The sequence below is a fragment of the Magnolia sinica genome, chromosome 2 (genome assembly GCF_029962835.1).
Source record: "Magnolia sinica isolate HGM2019 chromosome 2, MsV1, whole genome shotgun sequence".
NCBI lineage: Eukaryota > Viridiplantae > Streptophyta > Magnoliopsida > Magnoliales > Magnoliaceae > Magnolia > Magnolia sinica.
Window position 1 is genome coordinate 9,692,032 of NC_080574.1, and position 18,275 is coordinate 9,710,306.

Here is an 18,275-nt window from a genome sequence, read left to right on the forward strand (position 1 = left end):
GTTGAAAACATTTTAGGGTCTACTATGATGTTTATTTGACATGCAACTTGTTTATAAGTTAAAAAAAGAAATGGAACAAGGGAAAACAAAAATATCAACTTGATAGAAAACTTCTGTGGCCCAAAGAAGTTTTTAATGGTAGGTGTTCAATCCCTGCTGTTTTCTGTAGTGGGGTCCATTTTAGATTTGAATCTGCCTCATTCTTTGAGTAATACCCTGAAATAATCTCTCTAAATGGATGTACGGTGTGGATACAACACATATATCATGGCGGGGCCCACAGAACGTAGTTACGTCACTTCAGTCGCAAAACTCACTACTGCCAAGTTCAGTAGCTAATCCGCGTCCGCCAGTTACCAATGCTGTCAGTAGCCACTACTCGATGGTGCTATGTGGGCCCCACCATGATGTATGTATTTTATCCATTCGGTCCATCCATTTTCCCAGCCCAAAAATAGGCGGATCCAAATTTTATGTGGACCACAGCACAAGAGAACGGTTGCGATTGAACGCCCGCCATCAAAAACTCTTTAGGCCACAAAAGTTTAAAATAGATGGACGGCGTGGACAAAACTGATATATCATGATGGGCCCACAGAGCACTGTCCGGTAGCCACCTCGCTACAGGCAGAGAGTAGACAATCCGCGTCTCAAGATGGAAGATCCGAGCATTCAATATCTGGCATTTCTCACTATGTTTTTGCCTCTTTTTAATTCACGAAAATTTCTAGGCCACTGATACAGTTAGAGAATCTTTCAGCTTAAGATAATTTTTGACTTATTCATCATCCACAATGGGCCCGATCGGATAAACGGTCTGGATCATCTAATCTGGATCATCTAATCGCAGTTACCACTATCATGAACAGATTCTGATGATCAGGACCTTATCTAATTTATGTAATTTGTAATTTTTCTTCCCTCTCTCAACCACCACCTTCCCTGCACTGGCCACCAACCCCCTCATTCCCCCTTCTATAAATCTCTCCCCCTCTTCTCACCCTTCTTAGGGCATTTTCTCTCTCCCTCTCCCTCTCCCTCTCTCTCAAAGAAGAGAAAGAAGGACCGAAGAAGGAGAAGGAACTAAAAAGAAGAGAAGAAATGGCAATGTCAAGCACCTCCTCTCTCTCAACAAAAGCCCCTTTTCAAACCAACCACTCCTCTATTTTCCCATCTTCCAAAACCCACCAACCCTCTCTCCCTCTCCTCCCCACCAAACCCCTCAAGCCCATCTCAGCCGTCCATGCTGCTGATGCCCCCAAGAACCCCATTGTCGCCGACAAGCCCTCCTCCAAGGTATCCCCACCGCTGCCGTCATCCCCATCGATCCCCACCAAATGGGCCGTCGACAGCTGGAAATCCAAGAAGGCCCTTCAGCTCCCAGAATACCCTAATCAGAATGATCTCGATTCCGTTCTCCGGACCTTAGAGGCCTTCCCTCCGATCGTCTTTGCCGGTGAGGCCCGCCATCTGGAGGATCGCCTTGCCGATGCTGCCATGGGGAAGGCCTTCCTGCTACAAGGCGGAGACTGCGCCGAGAGCTTCAAGGAATTCAATGCCAACAACATCCGGGACACCTTCCGAATCCTGCTCCAGATGGGAGTCGTCCTCATGTTCGGTGGACAAATGCCCGTCATCAAGGTACTTCTACTTCTTCTCCTCGCTTCTGTTTGAAATTAGGTTTGCTTGAAATAGTGGCATTGACAATTGAGTTTGGATTTTGGGGTTTTTTCTTGAAAATTTTAAGGTGGGGCGAATGGCGGGTCAATTTGCGAAGCCACGATCTGATCCGTTCGAGGAGAAGAACGGTGTGAAGCTTCCCAGTTACAGGGGTGACAATGTCAATGGCGATGCCTTTGATGAGAAGTCCAGAATTCCTGACCCGCAGCGGATGATCCGTGCCTACTGCCAGGCTGCGGCCACGCTCAATCTCCTGCGGGCCTTCGCCACCGGAGGGTACGCCGCCATGCAGAGGGTCACTCAGTGGAATCTTGATTTCACAGAGCATAGTGAGCAGGGAGACAGGTACGTGCTGAACTCAGTAACTTGGAACGGGTTGACTCAGTTTAGTTGGGTGAGATTGGTGCTGAGTTGGGTTATGGTGTTTGTTGTGGAAACAGGTACAGGGAGCTGGCTCACCGGGTTGACGAGGCATTGGGGTTTATGTCCGCTGCTGGGCTGACAGTGGACCACCCAATCATGACCACAACGGAATTCTGGACTTCTCACGAGTGCCTGCTGTTGCCTTACGAGCAGTCACTCACCAGGGAGGACTCGACATCGGGGCTGTACTATGATTGTTCAGCTCACATGCTCTGGGTCGGGGAACGCACTCGGCAACTCGACGGGGCCCATGTTGAGTTCCTCAAAGGTGTTGCCAACCCTCTTGGCATCAAGGTATATACATCTTCATGATAGACTCATACATTGGTCGTAGGTAGTCTGGTGATAGATCATGGGATCGGATGCTGTGGATTGAGAGATGTTGATCGGGTTTCTAAATGCAGGTGAGTGATAAGATGAACCCCAACGACCTGGTGAAGCTGATCGAGATCTTGAATCCTCAGAACAAAGCAGGGAGGATAACTGTGATTGCTAGGATGGGAGCGGAGAACATGAGAGTGAAGCTTCCGCATCTGATCAGAGCTGTTCGTCACGCGGGGCAGATTGTCACCTGGGTCAGCGATCCCATGCACGGAAACACCATCAAGGCTCCTTGTGGTCTCAAAACTCGCCCATTCGATGCAATTCGGGTAAGATTCGTTTCTCTTCTGTCTTTTCTGATGTTTAATTGCCTTGTTATCATGGATCTATTGTCGTTGATCATCTCCTCATCTATGATATTGGGTCACTAGCTATTTGGGTAGCAGAGAAAAATCATCCTTATAGAAGCTGTCCGCCTAAATCTGGTCTATGGAAAAATCTCTATAGTCCAATTGCACATGCCCATCAATACAAAATATACATGCAATATTTAGCCTTGACCCATAGAAGTTCATAAGCCACAGGACCCTCTCCACACTATACTCATCCAGCTGTGCCAACTTGGTGGGGTCTACCAGGTGAGACCCACATTATTGTATGTGTGGCCCAAAACTTGGCCGGTTGTCGACTCATCAGATTGGGCACACGTGTTTCAAAAAATGATGGTTTTCAAGGAAATCACATATTTTCTAAACCGTCAAACTGTTTTTGTTCATGTGTAGCCCACATGATGAGTTGGACCAAGTCATCCACACTCTAGGTCCCATCTGATACACAGCTTGGATGTACTCCACATGTGAACCATGTTGATTGAAAATCAAAGGCAAAATCAAGATGCCTAAAAAAGAAGATTACATCGTTTCCTGTGGTGTGTGATTGCCTAATTGGGAGTAGACAATCAGAGAGCTATTTCACCATGTGACTGGTGTTGCATGTAGCTTTGCACCATGTGGTTTTCCTTGGTCTGTGACTGCCACCATGGGAGAGGACAATCAGAGAGCCTTTCCCCATGTGACTCGCACTGCACGTAGCTTTCAAACCATGTGGTTTTGTATGGTGTGAGACTACAACCACAGGAGAAAATAATTGGGGAGCTTTTTCATCATGTGCAGAAGAGCTCCCTCATGTTTGGGGCCTGTTTGGGTACCAGAGCATAAGACACCACACACGACAAACCATGTCTCTTTCGGGTCAGTTCCCGTGAGCACTGATTGGTTCCACACACTGAAATCCAGTGTGTGGAACCAATCATTCACATATTGGTATTCGGGTAAACGCCATCTCTACTTTCCAATTGGTGCTCATGCCCATCAATCATAAGATTCAGAACTATCCTCCGACGTTCAGTACATAAACCATAGCTGCTGTTGGATCGATGCACACCCTCATCGATTGGATTTACACACTTGCTGGAAAATGGTTTACAAGTTCTCTCTGTATGATTATTCACCTAGGGGTATATCATCTATGATTTCTGCTATTAAATTGCTGCCCATGCTTATCAATCCGTCCTATGGTCCCAATATATAACCATCACCACCATTCAATCGATGCCCATGTCAATGCAGACCTTCAAATTGGTGGGCCCCCTCTCTTAATTGGAGAGACCCTACAATCCCAGTCACCAGATACTTGGTAGGAAGATGCCATAATCTTGGAAATTCAGTTCATAAATAAAAAGAAAAGGTTTCTTTTGCGGAAAGACCTTAAACATTGTTAGAGGGTGACCAGGTAGTTTCTAGTTGCTTGCAAGTCACTCAAAAAGTCATTATACTAATTGAAGAAAAGAGCAAAAGTATGACTATAAAATTAGAGGTGTTTGGTGGGTGTCTTTTATTTATTTGTTTCCAACTTAGGTGTGAAAGCAATATATTTCTCTCTTTATAGAGAAATGCTCAGGTGCTTTTTGCAGCACTATAAGTTATAGTGCTTCTAATTGCATTGGGGCACTTGGACTGTCCAATCCATTGATCTAGACTGTTCACTAGGTCCAACGGACATTGCACAGATAACCATGCAAGTATTGCACCAACCCAACAAATATAATCATTCCATCAATGGTCTTTAACATGAATTGTCAAGATCATTTACACAAAAGTAGGTCCAATCAATAATTTGCTCCATCTATTTGTTAGAGGCCATCATCGATTGCAAATGATTCCAAAGAATCACTTCTGTTAAGAATTCATAGCCATCTCATCCATGGCTTGGAAGAAACAACGGCTATAGAAAATAGGCCAAATCAAGGATGGATTGTATCATTCAATCAGTAAGATTTTTACATGGTATATGTTCTGGACTCAGATGGACAGTTCAAATCGATTGATCGGACAGTCTAACTAAAACTCACACAACTATTATAATACTCTGAGAGCACTGAAGCATTTCTTTTCTTTACATGTACAGCAAAGATTCTTGAATTCTTGGATTTCGAAGTAAATATCTATCGTTTTGTGTGATTATATTCAATATATACCGAACATTGTATTTTGAAATCTGAATAGCATCTTATTAGCATATTCCCTCTATACACCATCTCTTCTTAAACCAGATCTATGTACCTTAACAATAATGATAATGATAATGTTGTATTTATTTAACATTAGGCTGAGGTACGGGCCTTCTTCGATGTGCACGAGCAAGAAGGGAGCCACCCGGGAGGCGTCCATCTTGAGATGACGGGCCAAAATGTGACGGAGTGCATTGGGGGGTCCCGGACTGTGACCTTTGATGACCTGAGCTCACGGTACCACACACACTGCGACCCAAGGCTCAATGCCTCCCAGTCCCTTGAGCTTGCCTTCATCATTGCTGAGCGACTGAGAAAGAGAAGGATCACATCGCAGCAGGCCGACCTGCAGTTGGACCCCATGGCCGCATTGGGGCTCTAAGGAGAGAAAGTTGCCACCTCTGCTACCCTATTATTGGTGTTTTTGGTTTCCTTGTTTGGAGGCTTTTAAATATTTATTAGAACCTTATCTTTGTTGGGTTTTATATTTATGTTATGTATACTCGAAGAAATGTGGTTGAGAGCTTCGGAGTTTGAATAAAGCAGAAAGGCCGCTTCTCCCTTCTTCTTTTTTTTCTAAAATGTGAGAACATTATGCGTTTGGTTGTTTGGTTACAATCAAATCCAAATGGTCTTATTGAGCCATCTCTATCCACCGTACACGTGGCTGGTGGGGGGAGATGGTTGGCTATGATCAATAAGCACACTAGTGGGACCATCTTGTGCATTCCTTTGGTCCTTTCTCTTACCTTTCCCTTCCACCATTTTCCCATCCACTCCAGGGCCTTAAATCGGATGTGTGAAACCATCCTCTGAGGGAATTTTTGACCAAGACGCATGATGTGCGGTCCCTGATGGTGGAAGGAGAATTCCGTCATGCATTCTAATACACTTGAGGTGTGTGGGTAGCTCACCTAGCTTGTACTGAGTCACACCCTCCACAATGTCCTCAGCTGTTACCTTTGTTGTAGGCCCACATCAGTTAACGGATCAAGCTAGATCCTGGAATCTATTCATAACTTCACCGCGGCACCAAATGAATGGTTTAGATTCTACATACACAGTGTGGTAGCTTAACTTGCCAATGCATGTAAACAAAACCCACTTGTCATGTTGACATAGATAAAAATACTGGCGAGTAACATTGCCACCGTGACTCAATTATTTCCCCAAAATAAATTATATCCGATAGGTTGTCCATGACTTGGGGATATAAGTTGTCAACCATGATGTGTATGTGACATCCAATTCATTTAATAGGTTGGTCCTACTAAGAGAATCATGTAATGCTGAAACTAGCCCTGAACGCTCATCTGGTTCCATAGACAAAAAACCATTGACATTCCCAAACTCCCACCCCAAGTGGGTTTCCCAACTAATTGCACTTTTGGGGGGTTTTATGCTCTTGTTGCCTGTCTCTAGCCTGAAATGGAAGCAGGATTGTGTCAGGTTGGCAGCCCACATTGAACTTATACAGTAGATAGCCACTAAAATAATGAAAACGTAGGTGTTTCAATTAATTCAATGTTGCACAAACATGTTAATGATGGAAATTATCCACTGGTTGAAGAGTAAATGAGTGTTCCAGCCAGTCGGATGCGAGCATCTCTTATATGAATATGCTAGTTAAATATTTGGGCTGCACCATGATTGAAAATTTATCCTATATTAGTTTTGCACTGTTTTATGTTGGCTCTTGGAACATACGCATGACATAGTTTGGAGGAAATACAGAGCAATCAAATACATGATCCAACAAGCATTACTGAGAAACTGTGCCACAAGCATGGAAGCCTTAATTGAATGATTTTAGATACATCCTTCACTATAATGGGACATGACAGCGTGTCTAGCCCATGAAGTAAATTTACCCAATTACCTGTAACTTCTGGTCATAGAACCTGCAACCCTTAACATGAGCTTATAAAAAAGCATTATGGGCATATCTCATAAAAGTGGAGCCTATGATAGAAAGGGCAAAAAGGCTATTGCACTTGTGTTGCCCACAAGAAAAAGGATACAAATGCCATTTTATTTAGAAATTGTCTTTTCTCCGTCAATCTTGCTTCTAACAGACCATTGATGCTCTTTAGTTATAAGCAACTTCAGTCCAAAAATATTAGTTCACACTTCTTTTTCTTTTTCTTTTTTTGGACCAACTAAACAGCCTACAGTCTTCAACAGCAACGACGCAAAAAAAAATAAAAATAAAAATAAAATAAAATCATGGGATCAGCCAATGCCTTGTTGTTACACCAATGCTAACTTTCCTTATATGCAGACACTTCACGTTCTCAATCACATGACGGTGATATGTGTGATCCACTACCTAGATATGCATACCTGCTTGTATAGGCCTCTCACTCCCTCATAGCATGTAATGGTCTGTCAGACTTATCATGGTATGTGGTGCTTGGTTTAGAGTCACTGTCAATGTCCGGTGCAATAAACTTAAAAATAAAATAATAAAAGCAATACTCTAGCATATTGTCATTATTACATGCAGGCATTTATAAATTAATTAAAATTGTACTGATCATGTAATTAATTGGAATTAAACAGCCTAAATTATGTGTATTAGTTAGATGTGTTATGATGCAAAATTATACTTATTTACTTATTCTTAGACCAAGTAAGTTGCTTTTTGTACTTACAGCACTAGATAAGTAACTTCTTTAAATAAGTTTAGCTTATAATTAGTTATAAGTAACTTTTTTTCTTAACATATGTAACCACTTTAGTTAATTTTTTAAGCTTTTTTTTATCTTACGTGAGTTGCCAAAGGAATAAATAGACTGAAGAGATGAGAAGCTTATAAATAAGTTGTTTATCAAATATATTTATTTTCTTAATGAAAAAAAAGTAAGATAAGTAACTTGTGACATAGTAACAAATTTTAAGTAACTTAAGGCGTGTTTGGCCGGACTGGGATTAGGAAGGATGGGATGGTAAAATTTTGAGATATGCTAAACGAGCTAAACAAACTCGATGAACTTGTCCTGGGATATAGCAAACTTATGGATCTTAAACCAATCCACTGGCATCACTATCAATACTTTAAAATTGAGCTCATTTCTCTTAATCCCATTCAATCATGCTTGAGGTGTGTTTGGTTGGACAAATTGGAAGGTAGCATTCGGGGATATGCTGGGCATGCTAAACATCCGGGGTATAGCAATCCTATGGATCTTAAACCAATCCACTGACTCCACCATCATTACCTTAAAATCCAGCCCATCCCTCTCATCCCTCTTAATCCGCCCGGCCAAACAGGCCTTGAGAAACAAACAGGTCATTAATGGATGGTTAATAAAAAAATATCCAATGGTTTTATTTCCACAGTAACTCATATGACCGTGTTTCTCGAGAGATGTTTGACGTATTATAAAAATCAAGATATGCCACGTGTGTTGTTTCTATGAGCCTGCATTTCAAGCAGCCGTACACTGATAAGGCTATCAAATAATTCTGGATGTATCAATCATTCACCAAACTTTAGCGCGTGATTATAAGGTACGGATTGAAAAGATTCGGAACATGGTAGAGCCATCTCTCCATAAGAAACGTGGTAGGGTAATACTATCTGGTCCACCCACATACTCGCACCAGGGCTAATGGCTTAAATAAAATCCATGAGAAAAATCCTATCCCTTATTTTCCTACGTTCATCCTCTTCCATATTTCTTCTTTAACCATTTTTGTTTTCCACCGTCAATTTATAGACACAGATCAGATGGATAGGATTCTCTAAGTAGAATTATTTTTTAGACTTTAAACATCCATTCTAGGACCTGCATATGGACGGACCCGATTTGCAGGTGACCATACCGTCCGTACTGTAGAGATGGCTCTACTACCATGTTTCAGTTCTTCCTGCTCCACATTATCATCTCTTCTTAAATGGAAATGGCCGTTCGTGAGACAGCTCATCAGCATGCTCGCGAGGGTCAGTCGCTCCACTCATTGTACGGATCCATCGAGTGGGCCCCACACCTCCCCAGCATTTGGTGGATTGTCTGGTGATGAGAGAATATCCGTACTCCAATAATGAAAGTGGCCCCGTCTTGTAGTCCGCGGACTATCAAAAGAATTGCTTGTATGCTAGATGGGTCATCTGTATGGTTGATCTGAGCCGCTCAAGGGGTGGATCCCACCATGAATGGTCAATAGGAAGAGTATGAGTTGCGACAGGTGAAAATATCCGCTGCATCCGTGGACGAACTGAGTCAGAGAATGGTCAGCTGTCTACATTCTGGCCCATTACTTGTGGCTCAGCTGCCGGACTACAATTTCACTTCAGTAGTTGAAAGAGTAACTGCTGTGTCATGGGTGACCGTCTAAATAATCCACCAGCCATTCTAGTTCTTAGCAACCCGCGTGTTAAAGAAGTCAGACGCCTAAATATGTTACCCACCAACCTTGGACCAGGTCATCTAAACGGATGGCCCACCTGATGCACGGCCTGGATGTTCTACTCGATCGAACCCCATGGGTCAAGTCTCGGGACCCTCGCAAATATGGGAAATCATCACGTACAGTCTAGTGTATCCGATCGAGACACTTGGACACTACCATCATTGGATCGTTTCATGTGGTACCATGCAAAAATCACACGGATCAGGCCGTCTTCAATCTGAATTAGCACAAGTGACACGTGTCACGAGATCAAGACCCTTCACCGATGTAGTGAATCTGTCTAAGCAGTAACCCACCTGTTAAAATTTATCAATCATCCAATGAATGGCCGACACATGGTTGGATGACTAAAAAACCATGTACAAAATATGTAGAGAGAAGGACGCGGATGAGGTACTACCCCGTTGTTCCGAGCTCGGAACAGGCTGGGGCATTGCGGACCACCTTAATATACAGGGTTTATCAACACCGTTCATACAATTTTCCCATATCTCTTAAGGACATAAGAGGAAAAAGAAAAGTAGATCAAAGGCTCAGGTGGGACACACGGTGGGGATTAAACAGCCCAATAAAAAAAAATTATTGGAACCGAAGAAGTTTTGGTTTCAAGCTGATTTCTGTGTTTTGTCTTCATCCAGATCTATATGACCTTTTAAATTGATTGGATGGCAAATAAACATCTATGGAAGCCCTGAGAAGTTTTCAACGGTGGGAGTCATTATCGCTGCCGTTTTTTTATGGTGTGGTCCACTTGAGTCTTGAAGGAGCTTGATTTTTAAGCTTCTATCCTAAAATGACATGGAAAAATGGATGAACCGTATTGATAGAATCATAAATAACGGTAGATCGCACAGATTCCCAGCCTGTTTAGAGGTCGGCACAGGCCGGGGTAGTACGCGTTCCACAACATGGTGGTGGGTAAAAGGGATCTCGGACACGGACTCCGTGGTTCGGGGAGATGGTCGGTGCTGTGGGTCCGACATTAATGTATGTATTTTATTCACTCCAGCCACCCATTTTATCGTATTATTTTATGGTTTGAAAAAAATATATATAGGCACGTCTAAATCTTAGGTGGACCACATCACATTAATCAGTTGTGACTGAACTTCCACCGTTAAAAACTTCCTAAGGCTCACTATATTTTTCATTTGCAGTCTAACTTGTTGATTAGGTCACATAAACCTGGACAAAGGAAAACACGAAGATCAACGGTATTCAAAACCCTCGTGGTTCCTATGAAGTTTTTAACAGTTGACATTCAATAAACATTATTTCGTCTGGTGTGGTCCACATTAGAGTTTCATAGCCTCATTTTTTACTAGATGACCTAAAATGATCTCTAAGAATAGATGCACGGCATGGATGAAACAAATACATCATGGTGAGACCCAAATAGCGTTTATAGCACTCACCGGTGGCGAGCTTGTAACTGGAGGGGTCGCTACCGAATCCGGTGGCGCGTGCACATGCAACAAAACGGGATTCCGCCAAATGCGGCTGTGCGAGTCCCAGTAACGAGGCATGATTCCGACCCACGTGCAGGGGATTCTGGCACATGGCCGAAATCCGTGCCAGAAAAGTCCTTCCACGTGGGCCATCCGTATCCGGAAGCGGATTGGCTGGTGTACCTCACACCAGCTATAGCTGCTGTATTGAAGTCAGCAAAATCTCTGCGTCGGATCATGAGACACATTTAATTCTCTAAGTTTTATCACGAGATATGTGTAATATCCGTTCTGTTCACCCATTTGTTGAGTTTATCTTAAGGTGTGAGATGAAAAATAAGACAGATATAGCAATCATTGAAACTTTTTTAGGGTTACAGAAGTTTTTGATCAACATGAAATTTGCTTTTACTCTTCATTTAGATCTTCGTGAACTTATAGACAGATTGGATAGAAAATAAATGTTATATGGGCCCTATGAATTGTTTAACAGTGAAAATCATTATCCTCACTACTATTTGTGGTGTGGCCTATATAATTTTTGGATATGATTCATTTTTTTGATAATGCTCTAAAATGATCTCTAAAAATAGATGAACGGTGTATATATAATAAATACACACTATAGGGCCCATGTAACTGTGATCTCCTTCGTACAACTCGGAGCTCGAGGAGCGTAGCGCTCGTCTTCGCACGATACGTACCTACAGCAGCTATGTAGCCGGTGTGAGGTACACCAGCTAATCCGCTTCCTATCCATTACATACGGTCTGAAGGGCAGACAAGATCGTGTGAAGGATATGCTATTCGTACGTACTGTCGGAGGTAAACTTTCAGAAGGGACCCGAAACCATACCTCACCAGTTTTACGCAGCACGTTAAACACCATAGCTCTTCGGTTATCTCTATGCTATATGTGTTTAATCCACTCCATCCATCAGGTACACTACTCAATTTAAGATCGTAGGGAGAAATATCAGCTACCTACACAGCTCAGGCGGACCACAATACAGTGAAAATATGAATGGAACGCCAACTATAGTTTTCTTTGTGGGGTTAATATTGTTTGTATCTTTTATCAAACCCGTTCATAAGGTTGGAATCACCAGATGAAGTGATAATACATAAAATCGGACTGCTCTAATACATCGATGTTTTGGGCACTATTTTATATTTTTACGTGAGTGTGTCCAATCTGGCCAATCTTCTTTTTATTTTTTTTTGTATGTACAGTGAAAATAAGGGTTGTTACCTGATGGGCGGAGTGGATTTCACGTATACAACATGGCAGGCTCCAATGATCTTAGGCACTGCTTAAAGCGGTTGTGATCGACAATTCGGGTACCTTGCCGAAGTGCTTACGTGGTATCTCAATTATATTGAAGTGACGGGTATACGCGTGTCTACAAATCATGTGAATCTGGGCTAACTGACGAGCCCAACTACCGGTGGCCCCGCATGGTGCCGTTACCACCGGATGAATAACACCAAAACCGGAATCCTCTAAACCACCTGTTTTGGGCCCAACGTGTCGTGGATTTGTAAACCACCCGTTGAGCCAAAAATTATCCATATGATAGTAACGATGGAAATGGTACGCCGATCATGGATTTGCACGAGTATAATAAGAACATGATAAATTTATCTCCATAAATTTCACTTTTAGTTAAGTAATTGTTTTAAATTTTAATACTTTATTTTTCATTTCTAAACTTTAGAACCTTTTCCGGACAAGAATATTCTTATTATGGATGGTCGACCATGATAATGCATAGTCGACCATACCGTCTAGAGAGTCATAGCCGACCATAAAATTCACGGTCCATCGTGAAAGCCTAATGGGGAATTAATATGTGAAGTCCACAGTCAATCATGAAAACCCACAGTCGATTATGAAATAGACAATGAGTCACGGTCAACCCTAAAAATCCACAATCAACTGTAAACTTGATTTGATTGAACACTGTGAATTTAACGAGTAATAGGTGAATTTGATTGCGTATTGGGTGAATTTGACCGAGTATTAGGTGAATTTTTACCCATCAATTTCATTATGAAAAAATACATTCATTTTTCATTCTAGGTGTGTGGCAGGATATAAAGACCTTATGGTTTCATTTTTTTTTCTCACCTACAATGTATTAGGTAAATTTGACCGAGTATTAAGTAAATTTTCACCAATTAATTTCACTATGAAAAAATACATTCATTACCATTCTCGATTAAATTCATCTAGTTCATGGTCAACGGTGAACGAGATGAATTTATCAAGTACTAGGTCAATTGTGAATTTCATTGAGTATTAAGTGAACTTCTAACCAATTCTAACTCAACCCAATGCCTAACTCTACTCATGGCTATTCACTCTCCTTTTCCATACATTTCCTCTTCATCCCCTCTTTGATTGTATCAGTAGCACATGCAATAAAATTATCTATAGAAACTTGATGCTTGTGTGCCAGTTATTCATTTGCACCATTTCATAGTAATGTTGAGAAGTGGGGAGCTTTTATATTGATAAGTGACGGGCTTTTATAGGACTGTCTCTATCACAGTTGGGCCAATGCAAAGGCATGTTTGAAAGTTGTTAAGTCAAATTTAATAATTATACATGGTCCAATTAAATCCAACTCTCTCCAAACCGTATGAAATAGTGATAGTGACATCCACCGTTCAAAACTTCTTAGGGGCCACAGAAGTTTCCGATTAAGCTTATATTTTGTTTTCACTTCATCTATCTCTATGTTAACTTATGAATAGATTGGATCTAAAAACAACATCATGGTGGGCCCTATAAATGTTTCAACGGTGGGTGTGACTGATCCCATGGTTTTCTGTGGTGGGTTCACTTGAAATTTAGAACTGTATCATTCTTTTTCTCATGCTATAAAACTATCTCTACAAATGGTTGGACGGTATGAATACAACAAATGCATCATGGTGGGGTCTATAGAGTTTGGTGAAGTCACTTCAGTAACGATTTGGCCACTAACTTTGTCCGTATCTAATCCCCGCCCTGCATAATCGATGCGTTGACGAATTCTATTTAGGATTTTATTTTATTTTATTTTTTTATTATTTTTTTTTTTGTTCCTATTCCCCATGCAAGGAAATACATATCAAATAAACGGCTGGGATTATTAGAAAAAAATAAATAAATAAAAATTCAATGGCCAGAGTCCGATGTGCCATACTATTGCAGCATGAGAGAGTCTGATGGATGATACACAGGCAGGAAAACTGCCGACGCGGTTGGGCCAATGACCATGCCACCAGGCAGTGGCTAGTGGTCGGTGCTCTGTGGCCTGCCCATGATGTATGTGTTTCATCCACACCGTCCATCCATTTTTCCTTGATCATTGTATGGTATAACATAAAAAATAAGGTAGATTCAAATCTCTAGTGAGCCCATCACAGCAAATAGTGTTCACACCTATCACTAAAAACTTCTCAGGCCACAAAAGTTTTGGAACAAGATGATATTTGTTTCTTCCCTTCATCCATATCTGTATGACCTAATCAACAGGTTGGATGTCCATGGGCCTCAGAAGGTTTTTATTGTGGACAATCAATTATTATTGTTTAATTTCCTGTGATGTGGTCCACCTGAGACTTAGATCCCTCTCATTCCTGGGATTAAGCCCTGAAATGACTTGAAAAAAGTAGATAGAAACCATGGATAAAACATTTAAATCATGGTGGGGTTTACATATCGACCACTAGCTACATGGCTAGTGTGAGCGTCACTATCTGTCACTAGCCAAACCGTGCCTATCTGGCGTACAAATAATTCAAACTAAATTACATCACGTGTCATATTGCGAACAAGAAAAGTATTCTTATTTTACTATTGAAATATTAAATTGTTAAACACTTATTAATGAAAAATATTCGATGGTTTTATTTAAAAATTAGCGTGCATGAATCATAGATTACTATTGGCAACCAAAATAGGTCTCTACCCATGGTTTAGCGGTAAACTAACATGACTTTCAACGCTAAAGACATCGGTTCAAGCACCCATAGTGGTGTGTGGGTAACGTCATGGGTTCAAGTACCCATTGTAGCGTATGTGAGTGAGTGTGTGTCTGTGTGTGTGTGTAAACCAAACATTTTTATATTTCATAATTTAGCCGGTTTAGTTCAGATACCTTTGTTAGTGTAGCAGAGTGTCAGGATGACACCAAGGCAACTACTTGTAACAGTTTAAATGTATAATGCACCAAAAAATAATATATTTGGTTAGGGTTAAAAATGAAAAATATCCTACATTATTATTTTTTACATACTATTTAGTATGTTTAATTTGAGTTAATTTTTGCCAAGTGTATAATTTCAAGTGCCTAAGTATCAAGTGTCAGATGCAGCCAGAGTATTTTTTTTAAAAAAAACACTCCATTATTTAGAGATAAACTCACATTTTCCAAGCATCAAATGATTAAAGACAAACGCTAAAAGCGCTGCATGTGATACTAATTATTAAAAAAAAAGAAAAGATAAGTAATGAAACTTATCATCATTTATGGTTCTGCCATCATGAGCATGTGCTGAAAACGTCCAAGGACGACCATACATGATGTGCTACACATGCGGAATCTAGCATAGCCCATAATTCTAAGTGTCACTGATCATTTTATTTTATTTTTTTCATTTGAGCAACACTTGCAACAAAACAACGCATCGCATTACTGTGCCAGATCCCACTATTTTTTTTGGGACAGTGACTCATATAGACATCACATGAGCACTCGAACCGCGACCTTGGTGTCGAAACACACTCTTTCTGCGCCGACCCATGAGTTGGGAACCCAGGTTTGGATCCCACATGCACAACCGCCCATGTCTGATAACTGGCCAGACACTTGATGACTGGCCACATTGATAAGGACGCATATGATGACTGGCGGGACCCCACCCCGCCCCGCCATCCTAATTGTTCTCCTCCCTATGAAAAAAAAAAAACAAAACATTTATACCATATTTATATTGCAGAAATAACAGTGGGGGCGTATCATTCGACATATAGATTTGAAAATGGAACCGGTTGTCCTCCTAGAAAAGCATACTCTGCAAGTTGTTCACGTGTGTGTGTAAACATATATACATTGAGGTTACCCGTCGAAACCTCAGCTTGCGCCCATGTGTGTGCACAATACAACTCTTGTTGTCCAATATCGCATGTACTTCAACGTCTAATCTATGCAACAGGGGTTCCTAATCAGGTTGTCCACACAAATATGTGGCTGAAGAAATGCGAGCATTGAGGCCCACCTTTCAATTTTAAGTGGAGATTGACTTTTCAACAGAACATCTTCAGGATCAGAACCGTGGTTTTTAAATCGTCTTTTTTTTCTTTTTTTCTTTTTTTTTTGTACACATGGGTTTGCCAACGATAAGAGGTCAGAACCTCCTGATTGGCCAGTTTTGGAGAATACAGTGGCCTTACAGCACTGAAACTTGTCGTGGGGTGCAAATGATACAAGGGATGGTACACCTTGTATCACATCACACACAATACATACAAAAGGTGTATTGAACGTGTTTCGTATGTCAGCCTGTTACTAACACGTGAATTAAAATAACATGGGTCCACGTACAATGCATATTTGCTAACCATGACCCAGTATCTGATGAGTGATGACGTATCCAATCACCTAGATTCGGTTTTATGGCCCCACACCAAACCCTCCACATAGATTGACATGTACGAAATATAGGTTATTTCCAATTTGATCTTTATATATCGGGGTCCATTTCAGCACCTAAAACCTTTTTGCTTCCACTGATCACTGGCGATGAAATTGTCTAGACCTTTAGCCCCAAGGGATCTTTTACCTTTACCACGGCAGTTGTGGCTTGCGTCCTTGTGCTCTTGATTCTCTCTGGGATGATAAGCTGGTTTAGTTTAAGGGAAATATTCCAAAGCACTCCATTACTGCCAGGATGGCCTTCTTGGGGCGCCTCAAAACTAAGAACATGTTGATGATATTTTTTAAAATTATTGATCATATGGATTCTCTTCTGCACCAGCAGACCAGAGACAATCAAACATCTTTTCTTTAGTAGTAGCTATATTCTTTGGATTTGGAAAAAGCTTCACTCGAAGCTATCTATTCCCATTGCCGTTTGCCCCTCTATGATTCAAGAAGTTCGAAACCTTATAAGAGTGTTCCATGGGTCTAGGTAGAAATACTGTTCAGTAGACTTTGTTTCTCTGCCCTTATCTAGCACATTTGGAGGGAACAGAATAACCGTATCTTTAGCTCTAGATCCTCCCCCCCACCCAACACCCACCCACCCAAAAAAATAAAAAAGAGAGAAAGATGTAATCCTTTGATATGTTCTGGAAGATGTAACATCCGAGTGCCACCTTTGTCTGCAGGCCTTTTATAGCGGTTGAACTATCCACTTGATTCCGGAAATTGTACTGGAAGAGTTCCCAAGCCTCATTGGACTCTTATCTTCTGCTGAAATCGATATCACCAGAGTTGGGCTCATATGCTTTACTCTCTTCTGGGGGGTTTTGACATTTATGGGTCAGGAGATAAAAAGCCTAGAAACCTTGTCTTTTGGCCTCTCCAGGTTTGATGTTCTTCCATATCAAGTGCTTTGGTTGAAATGCATGAGGAAGTGCTTGCTGCTGTTGAATACCTCACTACCCATGGGTTATGCACCAGTTTGCTCACTCAGTGCATTCCTACATTTCCGGCGTTAGTGCTCAAGTGAAGATTGTGAGTGCTCAAGTGAACGTTGTGAATAAGCAGCATAGAGCATTCGTTTTGAAATTGTCTAGTGCTCCCTTCGGTGCTACTGCTACTTACATAGTTACATTATCTCCAAGCTAGCCTCCTTTATTTGAGCCTTCTATTTTCTTTTCCCAGACCCATGGTGTGGGCTCCTCCTTTTCTTCTTGGCGGGGGTGTGAACTTTCACAGGCCCATGGCCCAAAGTGTAGGCTTCTTTTCTTCCCAGCCTGGGATGTGGGCTTTTTTTTTTTTTCATTTTTCCTTCTGCTCCTGATGCTCCTTTGCATTTCTATGGAGCTTCGGCCCCTTGGTAATAAAGAGAGTTTTCTTGCTTGCCTACATAAATAAATAAAATCCCTTGAACTTAAACACCAAAATCCAACCAAGTCATGTATCTGGTGGGAGGAAGCATATCAATGACCCATCTTTCTTTTCTTTTCTTTTTTACCATTCATATTTCTCAGGATGCCAAATGATCAACAAAGTTGGTCCACAGGATACAGGGCTTAGATATTCTAGGGGAGAGAGAGTGTGGGAGTTACTGTTTTCACACATTTTGTAAGGTCTTCAAATAGGGGCAACATTTTCAGAGTATGGCAATGTACATATAATACATTGACATGGACGGTCAAAGAGGTGCTTGGCAAGATAAACAGCTTTAAACCTAGCGAA

At 41.4% G+C, this 18,275-nt stretch overlaps 1 protein-coding gene across 1 annotated transcript; it reads left to right on the forward strand.

The window, feature by feature from the left end:
• The first annotated feature begins 992 nt into the window (after window positions 1-992).
• On the forward strand, window positions 993-5,535 carry LOC131234247 (phospho-2-dehydro-3-deoxyheptonate aldolase 1, chloroplastic-like). The gene is made up of 5 exons (XM_058231051.1): window positions 993-1,641; window positions 1,748-2,025; window positions 2,121-2,397; window positions 2,508-2,753; window positions 5,091-5,535. The coding sequence occupies exons 1-5, from the start codon at window positions 1,102-1,104 to the stop codon at window positions 5,373-5,375; spliced, it is 1,626 nt and encodes a 541-aa protein (XP_058087034.1). The 5' UTR covers window positions 993-1,101; the 3' UTR covers window positions 5,376-5,535.
• Window positions 5,536-18,275: the final 12,740 nt, after the last annotated feature.

What these genes read in the sequence shown, in the direction of transcription:
- LOC131234247 (XM_058231051.1), top strand. Translation starts at nt 1,102, where the DNA reads ATGGCAATGTCAAGCACCTCCTCTCTCTCAACAAAAGCCCCTTTTCAA. An exon ending in GACAAATGCCCGTCATCAAG is followed by an intron (nt 1,642 to 1,747) that starts GTACTTCTACTT and finishes GAAAATTTTAAG; the next exon opens with GTGGGGCGAATGGCGGGTCA. An exon ending in CCAACCCTCTTGGCATCAAG is followed by an intron (nt 2,398 to 2,507) that starts GTATATACATCT and finishes TTCTAAATGCAG; the next exon opens with GTGAGTGATAAGATGAACCC.